Genomic DNA, 12,980 nt, shown 5'->3' with positions numbered 1-12,980 from the left:
ATCTCCCATGGCAAGGATAAAACAGAGAAGAATAGAGACAAAATGAATAAGATATGCGGGCTATTTTTTCCCCTGTTTTTCCACTTCAAAATCTTCTCCCAAAGGCATCTTTAGTAAACACCTTCCGTGGGATCACCTGGGGGCATCTTCGGTTAACACCTTCTGTTGGGGTCACCTGGGAGCATCTTCGGTAGAGAAGAAACGAGAGAAAACGGATAGGTGGGCTATTTTTTCTCCTGTTTTTCTGCTTCAAACATCTTCTATTTTAAGATCTTCAGTAAATACCTACCGTGGGGTCACTTGGGGGCATTTTCGATACTGTATTTTAAAAGAAATGGTGACTCAGGGACCGAAAATTAAAGAACCCTTTAGTCCTAGACTGGAAGTGCTACATTTGGTCAACGGGGACTTCCTGTTACAAGAGTCATTTGAAGGATGGGGAAGTAATTTCCCTCTCTAATTTTAAGTCTTTGTTGACCAGTTGGTTTTATAACAACCGGTCCAGCATTGTGCCAATATGTAACTAGCTTTATTCTTGAGATGAAAATACCCCTTCATCTTGTGCCCTTCTGGTCTTCCTCTCTTTTCTTGTTTCCAACCCTAAGTCTGACTCTCTAACCCATCGGCAATCCGTTCTCTATTTTTCCACCGTTAATCTGTTTCCCTAATTGGAAGAGAAAACTCTTTCCTAATCAGAAGAGAAAATCCTTCCACTCTCCCGCACATCTACTCTTCCACTCTTCTCGTATTTTCTAGTTTCCAACCCCAATTTTGTGAGTTCGACTCTATTTTTTCTTCATTGTCCGACTGAGAATTAGGACTATATGGCATTCCATCGATGGCTGTTCTAGAAGCTTTCCTTAACGTTCTCGACTTCGCCCGACTCGGTGGTAGCCGAAGCTTCACTCGATATTACTTCCAATTTCGTCCCTGAGTCGTCTCTAGAGCCCTTCAATAGGTTTGTCAACCGTTGTAGCATAATTTTTCCAATTTTTTATCGAACACCAAACTGTTATATAGTATTCTAGGGCATTTGTTTTTAAATTGCAGGAATGGTTAGGATTTGAGAAATTAATAGATAGAGAGGTTAAGATAACATATTTGACATATTTGTGATGGAAAAATCATGAATATCTTTCATTGATAGCTATTCAGTGCTATTTCTATTCTTTGTTATAGTTTTTAAAATCATTCACTAATGCAAGATGGTTTACTCAATTCTGTGTTTCTAATTTTGAGTTGATATTATTAAAAATTATTGTTTGAATATATTTGTGATGCAGACATCTTAGATGACACCAATTCACTTAAGTCTATATCATTTTCTATTTTAACATGTTGTTTCATTAAGTACAGGTCATGAACGTATACTTTCGTATCACAGAGCTTTTTTAGCTAGAGTATACTGAGGCCATTGAGAATCCAGCTTTATTCTTGCGTTGCGAGTTACAGGTTCTGAATTATTGTGAATCATGAAGTTTGTTAACTGTGTTCAAAAAAATGTTAATTGTGTGCCATTATAAATTGTGTAGGCTACTGTGCTTCCACGTCTATCGTGCATTCTTGAGGTAACCATTGATGTTACCAAACGTATTCTAGATTCATTCCTGCCTAGTATTCAGAAATGGTTAGGGGATATACAAGTTGCCGATCTTGAACATTGTAGATATCTATTCATTCTGATGAATATGGAATGACATTGGTATCGAATTGCTTTGGACTTGAAGGAGCAGCGTTTTGAATGCTACAATTCAATGTGGAGTTTTAATGTTGCAAACAACGCTATTAGATATGTGGGTATCACTTGTACAATATGTTACATTATTTTTTTTAATCATAGATACACAAAAAATAATCTATTCTCGACATTCATGCAGGCATCATTTGTGCGATATTGGCTAAACGACTGCGCCGGATACTATATCCCTAAATGTGTCGTTCGTGAAATTCGAGAGTGTGCACAATAGACGCCCGATAGTATGGACTACGGGGCATACGTGTTCATGTTTGCAAAAGTACTGACACTAGGCACATCAGGACCATTGTAGGAAGAGTTCAAGGATCCCTCTTTATACAGGAGCTGGATTGTAGGCAATATTTTGTTAAATGACCTCTGCATTACATATGATAGGTTCTGGTCATGGTACGATGAGAAGTTATATAGGAAGGGAGATTAGAGCATGTAATGTAAAATAGCTTTCTAACATTTTTATTTTGTGTGATATAACATTGAAACAAATAAGATGATTACATTGATTTTTTTGAGATGATCGGCCAAATTATGTCTTTGATGTCGTGCTCTTAACTGGATGTCATGTTGTATCAACTGTGTACTTTGCTAAATTAACTACACCAGGCTAAATTAGACTTCAAAATATATAGATGCTTGCCCTACTGGGGATATTAATTGTGGTTAAACAATCTTTAACAACATCCATGGCACTAGCAGGCCCGCGCGCAGCTCAGCGTCCATGGGCCAGTGCACATCTAGCAGACCCACACATAGGCCAGCATTGAGTGCTGAGTTAACTTAACTGTGTGCAGAGAAGACTTAATTGTGTACCAGTTTCATTTAATTGTATGTAGGTTAACTTAAATATGTGCTATGCTATATTACCTATATACCAAGCTTACTTACCTAATTGCAATGGTGAGTTAACTATGTTCGAGGCTAAATTAGAATATGAGCAACGAGAACACATCTCAAATGAACCACAAATTAAAAAAAAAAGGTTTGTATCGGACCATAGCTTTAGATATTCCAACATGTCGGTGGAACAGTTTACTCCATTTATAACTTCAGCAACAGAAACTTAAAATGTTTACTTGTTGGGAGTTGAGTTTGGAAATTTGTTTCAAAGCCAATGCAATCTTCAGAATTGTACACCAGCGAGGAAAACAAGAACATATGCTTACGTCAAGCTATATTAAGTATGCACCACGTTTTATTAACTGTTTTTAAACCTTTTATAACATTGTGTAGGGTTACATAACTATGTACCAAGCTGAATTGACTAATTGCAATAGTAACTAATAATTGGTATAGAGATAATGTAACATCTGCAGAGAATTTATTATGAAGCTATTGTTATCTTATTAAAGGTACGCCATATCAGACATATATATATGATCCCTAAAGTTCTGTATGATTGTGGCTTCCTACCTGCACCAACAGCAAGAATAAAAACACAAGTATTCCTATTGGTACACGAAAACGATACACCTAAATCTGATGGGAAGAAAGAGAGATAAAGGATAAGTGAGAGGGTGCATGGAAACATAAGCAGCACGCGGACTTCAAAATATGCGGCAGGCTTTTGGCTTTTGTAGCCATACTCTTGACTGCAACTGGACTCTTTTTTTTTTTTTTTTGCTGAAAACGGATGCTTCATACAGTACGGGTACGAATACACCTAATAAGATCAAAATACAATACCTCACGGAGTGCCAATGGCAGCTCCGCCTCCTCCGACCAGAGGGCATACCCCGAGTGGTGGGCTGCATGGGCAGCCACCCAATTGGCTGCCCCATTGGCCTCCCTGAATACATGCTTGGCCAGAAAGGCCCCCTCCTCACACATCATCACAATATCGCGAATCAAGGGATGGTCTGTGCCCTCACCCCCCAATCCCCTCTGTATCCACCGGACGACAGTGGCCGAGTCACCCTCCAAAATAATCGAGCTGGCTCGCAATACTATCCGCGCATGTCGAAGGCCTGCCCAGGCTGCACGCAGCTCTGCTCCAGGAACTGCAACTGGACTCTTTTTTTTTTTGCTAAAACAGGTGATTCATATTAGACGGGTACGAATACACCCAGAAGCGTCTGCAAACAAAATGTCCCGAAAAGCACCGGGTAAGTCATCCTCACCAACCCATAGGGTATCTCCCGAGTGGCGAGCCACATATGCCGCCACCCAGTCCACGGCCCCATTGGCCTCCCGATATATATGCATAGCCCGAAAGGTGATCCCCTCCCCTACTATCGACCCTATATCACGAAGCAGAGGATGCACCCCTCCTCCGTCCCTGTGAGGGCCCTGCTGGGCCCATCTGATGACCGTGGACGAGTCGCCCTCCAGAAGGATAGCGTTCGCCCGAAGCACACGCCGCGCATGTCGCAATCCCAGCCAAGCCGCTCGCAGCTCAGCCCCTGGTACCGAAGTATCAAAGATCTGACACCCCCCTGCTGCCACCATGGTAGAGCTCGGCCCTCTGATAATAAAACCTGCCCCTCCTCTCCTGCCTCCATCCAGGACCGAACCGTCGAAGTTGACCTTGAGGAAACTCGGGGGTGGGGGCTCCCAGGTGAAAAACACCGTATGAGAAGCTGCCGTAGCAGTATGGGGGCCCCAGATGTCCCGGGCTATCAAAGGTCTATCATCCAACCCTGCAGAGAGAAGCTCTGCTGCCTGTGTCCGAGCCCGCTCCATCACGAATCGTGGGGACGGGCGGAGCTCGCCAAATACTCGAGCGTTCCTGGCCAGCCAGATCTGGTACGCTGTGCAGGACGCTCGAATAGCCGCAAGGCGCATCTGAGGGGAGCTAGACCACTGCCGAACCTCCTCCAAAAAACAATCCCTCCGGCTCCAGGCACTCTCCGGAATCTCGGACAGCCTCCAAGTCCGCCTCGCCCAAACGCACTGGAATAGAGCATGATCCACTGACTCGTCCACCTCACAAGATAGGCACACAGGTGGAATGCTGACCCCACGTCGGCTCAAAATCCAGCTCGTCGGTAGACGATCCCAGGCTACCTTCCAGAGAAAAAGTGCAACTCTCTGGTGTAGCCCAAATCTCCAGACCCAGCCACAGTCCCTGCCCCGCTCTGATCCCTGCTGAAGGACCCGAGCAACATCGCCCACCCTGACTCTGACACTGCAGGTGGTGCTCCATACCCTGACATCTGGCCCTGCTGATCCCGGAACAGGAAGGGCCTGTACTCGCTCGGCTAGGTGCTCCCCAAATAACTGGCCCAGCCTATCCACATCCCACTCTGCCTCCCCCGGCATCATAAGGTCGCAGACCCGTAGTCCCTCCGCCCCCTCACCGCTGATCATCGTCGGCCACAAACTCAATGGAAGTGCATCCACCCATGGCTCCTCCATCACGTCAATGCTCCGACCGTCACCAATCAGCCATCTAGTGTGCGCCAGGGCCATAGGCAGATACCTCCCAACCTCCCGCCACATAACAGAGGTCCTACGTCTCCCCACCGCCGGGCCAGCAGGGCCTGCCCGGCCATATCTCGCTATCATAACCTGACTCCACAGTCCCTGGGGCTCCAGAACAATCTGCACTGCCCGCCGCGCCAGGAGCGCCTCCCGCCTCACCAGCAGTGACTGCACCCCCAAGCCACCCTCGCCCAGAGGCGAACAAACTCTCCCCCAGGCCACCAAATGTACCCCATGGCCTCTCCCCAAGGAGCCCCACAGGAAGCCACGCATAAGCCGCTCTATCCCCATCAAAATCGTCTTCGGCACAACAGTATGGGCCATAAGGTAAATAGGCATGGAAGAGAGAACAGACCTGACCAGCGTCAGCCTACCCATCATAGAAAGTGATGAGGCCCTCCAGCCCTCAAGTCTGCTCTGCATCCTCTGCACCAAAGTAGAGCACTCCGCCACTCGCAATCTCCTCCCAGTGATGGGGACCCCAAGGTAGTCCAGAGCTCCCTCCTGCTCCTGCATCCCCAATATCACCCTGATCTCTCGGCGTACCCTCCGCTCCGTGCGTGGGCTGAAATGTATAGATGACTTCCGGAGATTGATCCTCTGTCCGGACGCCCCACAGTACTCAGTCAATACTCTCTGGAGAGCTCGTGCATCCCTCACCCTTGCCCTGGCAAGTAGCAGGCAATCATCTGCAAAAAGCAAGTGAGAAATGGGGCGAGCAGCCGGGGCTGGACTATAGGCATCCAACTCCCGGTTCTCGCAAGCTACACGTAGTGCACGGGAAAGGGCATCAGAGCATAGGATAAAAAGATATGGGGACAAAGGGCATCCCTGGCGGAGCCCCATAGTGGCCCGAAAAAAAGGCGAAGGCGTACCATTGACCAATATGGAGAACCTAGGTCCCTGCACAACGCCAGAAACCCAGTCAATCCAGGTCGGGTGGAAGCCAAAACTCTCCAGTGCCCATCTAAGGAAGGCCCAGCGGATCCGGTCATAGGCACGCTCCATGTCCACTTTCACTGCCATCAAACCCCTCCTCCTCGGGGCTCTCTGTAGGTCACCCATCATCTCCTGTGCCAACAAGATGTTATCTGATATGCTTCTCCCTCCCACAAATGCTCCCTGCTCCTGACTAATAATGCTAGGCAACACAGTCTTCATTCTCCCAACCATAAGCCTCGTCACTATCTTATACAAAGTGGTGCACAAGCTAATGGGCCTATAGTGGCCCGGTTCCGATGCATCCTGACGCTTCGGTATCAGAGTGATATAAGTAGCCTGCCAGTCATCTGTCATCACCGCCCGACTGAAAAATAGCTGCACTGCCTCTACCACCGACCTCCGTATAATACTCCAATATCTCCGAAAAAAGAAGGGTGGAAACCCGTCCGGACCTGGGGCCTTATCCTCTGCTAGAGCCCATACCACCTCTTGTACTTCTTTATCAGACACAGGTCGAATCAATGCTTCATTTTCTGCCTCCTCAACTCTGACCGCCGGCCTGGGAAGCCGGCCAAGCTCCAAGGGCTCCTCTACCTCCGTCCATCTAGTCCTGAAGAAATCAAACAACAACTGTCTCACTGCAGAGTCCTCCTCCACCCGCTGTCCCACTCCCACTCTCAGTGATCGTATCATATTCCTTTGCCTCCTGATGACCGTCGATCGGTGGAAAAAGCTGGTGTTTCGATCTCCCTCTTTGACCCACTGAACTCTCGACTTCTGCCTCCAGAAAATCTCCTGCTGATGCAACAATGAGTGATGGGATGACAGATGTCGTCGTAAGTCTGCCATCTCCTCCTCCTCCAGCTCCCCCTCACGATCCTCCCTTCCTTGGAGATTCGCAATCAACCCCTCCACCTCCTCCAATCTCCGGAACACATTACCCACAACATCCCGATTCCATCTTCGAAGGCGACGCTTAGTAAGCTCCAAACTACGCGACACCCTCTGCATAGCATTTTCCTGTACTGGCACTCCCCAAGCCCCCCTGACCACTTCCCAAGATTGTGGGTATGACAACCACAGCTTCTCGAACCGGAAAGGGCTATAATGACTGGATGTCGAAGCTGTAGAAATCAAAAGAGGGCAGTGATCTGAAGCAATACGAGGAAGATGACTAACCTGGTAAGATGGAAAACGCTGAATCCAATCCGGGGATGCAATAGCTCTGTCAAGTCGCTCCCATACTCTCCCTCCTCCAGACTGATTGTTGCACCAAGTGAACCGCGATCCGGTGAAGCCGAGGTCCACCAATCCATTTGCATCCAGAAACTCCCGAAACTCCCTCCTATCCACTGAGTCAGAGTAGGTCCTCCCACCTCGTTTCTCATTAGGGCCTAATACACAGTTAAAATCACCCACTACCAATGTCGGCACCCCTTGAGTCAGTAAACATGACAGCTCACCCCAAAGGACTCTCCTAGTCCGGTAATCAGTGCTGGCATAGACACCACACAAGACCCACGGGGGTTCATTTGGTTCCGATATAACCATCACCACCTGCTGAGTACAATGGCGGAAAACATCAATAGAGGCAACACCTCGCTTCCACAACATCAAAATTCCTCCAGACAATCCCTGGGATTCAACCTCAAATGAATCCCAATCAGCTGCTAAACGTCGCTGCACCCGACGTAGCCCATCTCCGGACACCCGTGTCTCACATAGGAAGCAAATATCGGGGCAATGAAGCTGAGCTAGTCTTTTGAAGGACGACAAAAAAGAAGGCTTGGCCGCCCCCCCTGCAATTCCATGCTATTATCTTCATTTAACACTAACAGTTAAAGTTTGGCCCAGGCCTCGTGGGCTGCTCACTGGCCACTTCCCCTAGCTTCTCCACCCCTTCCTGAATCACCGCCCGCAGCAGACTCACAACCCGCCCATGATCCTGTATAGGGGAATTAGGACCCTGTCCCGAGCCCCCATGAACTCCTCTCATCACCACAGGGGAGTTTCTGGTAGTCGCTGGCAGGGAACCTTCCCCCATTTCCGATTTCCCCAACCTTCTCAGGCCTGCTGAGGGGTCCTCCACATGTGCCAAGACCACCTCCCGCGGTTGAAAGGTAGACGTCTGCACCTCCTTCGGTCCCTTTCCCTTGGCCAGAGCCGGCTCGCCGCCAGTGGCCACGGCCACCCCCGACCGCTGGGTCCCGCCCTCCGTCACCAGCCTGCACGGCCTGTCTGCACCGCCCTCAACAAGCGGAACCCCGGCCGTCCGGTCAGCAGCGTGAGCACGGCCTGCCCCGGGCCGGGTGGGGGCTCTCGCCGGCGGCAAGGATGCACTCCGGAAGTGCCGTCGTCCCTCCTCTCGCCGGCGTAGATGCGAATCCTCGAGTGAAGCCGACGACGCCGAACGGAGGAGCTGAGTCGGCTCAGTCACCCCCGAGCCCCGTCTCGCCTTGGCCGGGCTTCTGGCCCTCTTCATCGGGCTAGAGCCCAGTCCATGGGCCGTCCCCTTGGCCCCAGTCAGGCCCGTTCCCTCTTGGCCCGGCCCTCGTTGGGATATAAGGTTCGGGCTTGGGCCCGGATCCATTCCCACCGTCTTGGCCCGCCCTGGCACGGCCCGATCCAGCTGGCCCACCTGCACTGTCTGGCCCATTCCCTCAGCAGACACCGTGTCCGACCCGGCGTCTGCTCCGAGTTGAGCCTTCCCAGCGTTCACCGCCGATGAAACTTGCTCCGGTGACCTCCTCCTTGCCAACTTGGTTGGCTTCTGCCATCCATCCGTGTCTAACGGCGACACGGAAGGATTCGGTGAAGCCTTGGGAGATCGCGGCCCCGACCCGCCAGGCTCCCGCACCGGCGTGTGATCAGCCTTCACCTCGACCGGCTTCTTCACCGGTTTGTTGACCTTGGGAGGCCGAATCTTGGTAGTCGACAGCCATGGACCAAAAGGGAGTCGGCACCCCGACGCATTCTCCTCCTCCGACTCAGAGATCGGTGCCTGGGAAGATGCATCCCCTTCGGTCCGCTGGACTTCGGACATCGCCGGAGTCGTGGGGTAGGGACAGGTCCCCTCCCCGTGCCCCAGCCGAGCACATTTGAAGCAAAACCCAGGTAGGTTTTCATCGCGAAATATTTGCCAGTGGAGTTCAGAACTTACTTGGATGAAAGTCCCAGGTCTGATCGGGCTGCCGGCGTCCAGCTCCACCTTGACGCGAGCATATCCCAGCTTCCGGCCCTGGTCGGTGACCGTGTCCAGAGCCAGAGGTCGCCCAGCTTTTGCTGCTATCTCCCAAATTAGTTCCTTTTTCCAGTATTCCGTCGGAAGATTGGGCAGCCTCAACCACACAACAGCTCGGCGTAGTTGGTTGGTCCCCGGAACGAAATTCGGCCGCCAGCGCTCCATGGCTAGGAGCTGGCCAGCCACCAGCCACGGACCAGCCTCCATTACCGCCTCCCGATCCCTCTCACTCTGGAATCGAAACACAACCGTCTCCTCTGCCAACAGGAAGTCCTCAGCATCATAATCAAGTTTCCCGGCCACCCGCAGCTCCTTCTTGATCCAGTCCACCGGCACGCGGCGGCCCAAACTCCGCATGATAACTGCCGTATCTCGCCACGCCGCCCTGGCCGCTTCCATCTTCTCCGGCGAGAACTCCACCACGTCCGTGAACCGCCGCTTCAGGGCCTCGAGCTCCGCCGCCGAGATCTGGTGATTTGTCCAGGACGGCACCCTCGACGGGCCCTTTGCCACATCCGCCCATGTCCGGGCCTTCTCGGCCGCCTTCAGGTGAGGTTGCGTCCCTTTCTCCCCCATCCCCACCTCCGTCGTCTCCGATTCAGCAGGGCCCCGTGCCGCCATACTCCACTGTCACCAAGGTTAACAAGTAACAATTGCAACTGGACTCTTCATGCAGCTGGATTTTAATATATAGATATATATAATTTAGTGTGCTAAAGTTTCATCATTGATCCGACACTATCTCTTTGGCTACGTTTTTTGGCTTATCTCTTGAGTTACCCTTTTTTGTTTTTAGTTTATTTCTTTTAAGCTCGTTGAGTTTAAAGGAAAGCTATAAAAAAGCTGCTACATTTGCACGAAAGTCTCCCCGAACGGGTGTAAACCCTGTAGCACCATGCACCTAGTTAATTAGGGGATAAAATACCAATTATACCCCTCATGGATTAGAGCAAATGCGGCTAAGCATGTCTTGGAAAGATTTTGCAGTAGGATAAAAGTGAACGGGATAATATTTTTTGATCTATTTTTCTATTCAAATTTATTGAATATAAGTAAAAATTTGATCATTCAATTAATATTCATATTCATATTCGTAAAAAAAAAGAGATATAAATTTGGATAGATAACTACTTGATCCGAATTTATTTATAATCCTATTTAATCTTATATAGTATTCATAATTTTTTTAAAAAAAATAAATAATCACATTAATATATTATTAACTTATTTTATCTCATGCTCAGTAATATTTTTGATTTTTATGATTATAAAGTATTTATATCTATATTTTTAGTATTTAATTTGTATAAGAAAATATAAAATATATAAATAAATCTACCTCATCCTATTAGCTTAAGCTTTTAGGACAAGTGGTGATTTCAACATGGTATCAGAGCAAAAGTTCTGAGTTCTAACTCTATCTCTGCACTCTTTAACCCTATTATTAAAAAAATTTTATATGTTGGGCTCATCCATTAAAAGAAAAGTCCGGTCCACATATGAGGAAGAGTGTGAAAAAGAATAAATATATAAATAAATCTACCTTATTTTATTAGCTTAAGCTTTTAGGACAAGTGGTGATTTCAACTATTTGTATATTCATATCCATTTAAAATAAATATGGATATAAATTTTTATGTTTAACTAACATATATATACTATGTGTTTATTAAACAAAATAAATATAAATATTAATATACTAGACAAAGCATTTTGATTCATGCCTCCAATTGAATATAGATATTCAAGTTTGATTGCTCGGATTAGTGTGCTCTCTCTCTCTATATATATATATATATATATTCTCATTCGGGCAAGCGCCAGGGAGGTAAGGACAAGGTGCAAGTTGGCAGGCCAAAATCTTGGCGTCTTACTTGTGGTCCAAGTCGAGAAAATGTCAGGTACATGCGCAGAAAATTCCATGCCGGCCATGGGACTGATGCACGTTCATGGGCACAATTACATCTTCAATTATAAACATATTACAAGTTCCTTTAAACTAGTGTCGCATGACGACAAATTCCTTATTCCAACATGTCATCGATTCAAAAAGTGGGAGTCAGATTTGAAGTCAAAGAAGTGCCTAAGAACGTATACTCAAAACAAAGGCTACGTCATTTTCTCAAAAATTTCCTAGCCTACCATCTATTTGGCCAAATCAAGCCTCCTTCCTATTTAACGTGCACATCCATTTGTGGACGACTCTCTCTCTCTCTCTCATCTCATGCATCCCATCTCATCAGCAAAGGGAGGTGAGAAAGAGATGGAGAAACCAAGTGTGGGGTCTCCTCTGCTCCTAAGTTCTGAAAAGGGAGGAGGAGAGGTCTTGGCTGAGGTTAAGAAGCAGCTATGGTTGGCAGGGCCTTTGATAGCAACAAACTTGTTACAGAAGAGCCTCCAAGTGACATCAGTGATGTTCGTTGGCACTTTTTGTGAAGCTATCCCCTGATTGCAAGAAGACTTGGACTGGCTTTTCAAAAGAAGCCTTGCATGACATCATCAACTTCATTAGACTAGCTGTTCCATCAGCGGTGATGGTTTGGTAAGCGCAGCGTTCTCGCTTAGCAATTCTAAAATATCTGTATACCTTTTTCTTGCTTTGCGTTTGGTAATTGAAATACCTCTCCCATTAGAAGGTCTTTTATTGCTTTCATTATGCAATTTTTTTTTCGAACAGCTTGGAATTGTGGTCAGTCGAATTGGTTGTACTTCTTTCTGGTCTTCTTCCAAATCCACAGCTAGAGACATCAGTGTTGTCAATCAGGTGAGCATAGGTTTCAAGCTTTTGCATGTTCTTTTTCATTGATGGCACAGACTTATTTGAACTAGGATATTTATTGCATAGTGTTGAAACATTGAATCGATATTTGAGAGCAAACAAGATAGACTAAGAATCAAGTGGTCGATGATAACATATAGAATTTATCTACTAGCACATGTGGCTTTGCTCTTTATAAACTCTCTAATATTCTGCATATCAATACTGAAAAATTTCATTTCCTCAGCCTCAACACTATCTCAATAGTATTCATGGTTCCTTTCGGCTGCGGTGCTGCAGTAAGGTTCGTTGAGCCCAGAGTTTATTCTATCCCCCCATGCATTATCACCTGCATCGTTAGCTTGCTCTAATTTCCTAATAGCACACGCGTTTCCAATGAACTTGGGGCTGGGCGTCCACAAGCTGCTCGGTTAGCAGTACGTGTGGTGGTGTTTATGGCCATTGCACAAGGCTTGGTTGTAGGATCGACCATGGTCTTTGTGCGCAAGCTCTGGGGGTATGCATATAGCAATGAAGAGGAAGTGGTGAACTACGTGGCAGTTATGATGCCAATTCTTGCAGCCTCCAACATCATGGATGGGGTGCAATGCGTGCTCTCAGGTACATAATTTTTCTTGTTCAACATCTATAATCGGTTTTCTTTCTTTTTAATTCTGTGTTACTTGGGCTCCTTCAAAAATTATCGACTCATATTTACACTCCTAGTTTTATATGATGTTAAATGCATGATATTTGGAGGCAATGCTGGTAACATGTAGGGGTTGCTTAGAGGATGCGGTTGGCAGAAGATTGGTGCTGTTGTTAACCTTGGAGCCTATACGTTGGTTTGCATTCCTTCAGCTATT

The 12,980-nt window shown here is 47.4% G+C and overlaps 1 protein-coding gene across 1 annotated transcript; it reads left to right on the top strand.

Annotated features, from left to right (window-relative positions):
• The first annotated feature begins 5,510 nt into the window (after positions 1-5,510).
• LOC103722862 (protein DETOXIFICATION 16-like) lies at positions 5,511-12,743 on the top strand. The gene is made up of 6 exons (XM_039128507.1): positions 5,511-5,659; positions 5,765-5,875; positions 11,770-11,898; positions 12,034-12,120; positions 12,362-12,418; positions 12,497-12,743. Exons 1-6 carry the CDS (start codon positions 5,511-5,513, stop codon positions 12,741-12,743), a joined length of 780 nt encoding a protein of 259 aa, XP_038984435.1.
• The last annotated feature ends 237 nt before the right edge of the window (positions 12,744-12,980 follow it).

This window comes from Phoenix dactylifera, chromosome 8 (assembly GCF_009389715.1).
Source record: "Phoenix dactylifera cultivar Barhee BC4 chromosome 8, palm_55x_up_171113_PBpolish2nd_filt_p, whole genome shotgun sequence".
Taxonomy (NCBI): domain Eukaryota; kingdom Viridiplantae; phylum Streptophyta; class Magnoliopsida; order Arecales; family Arecaceae; genus Phoenix; species Phoenix dactylifera.
This window is presented reverse-complemented; position numbering and strand designations above follow the sequence as displayed.

Excerpts from the sequence above, each read along its gene's own strand:
- LOC103722862 (XM_039128507.1), top strand. The coding sequence starts at position 5,511 with ATGGAAGAGAGAACAGACCTGACCAGCGTCAGCCTACCCATCATAGAA. Across the intron at positions 11,899-12,033 it reads CCATCAGCGGTGATGGTTTG|CTTGGAATTGTGGTCAGTCG; the intron begins GTAAGCGCAGCG and ends TTTTTCGAACAG. Across the intron at positions 12,419-12,496 it reads GGCTGCGGTGCTGCAGTAAG|CACACGCGTTTCCAATGAAC; the intron begins GTTCGTTGAGCC and ends ATTTCCTAATAG.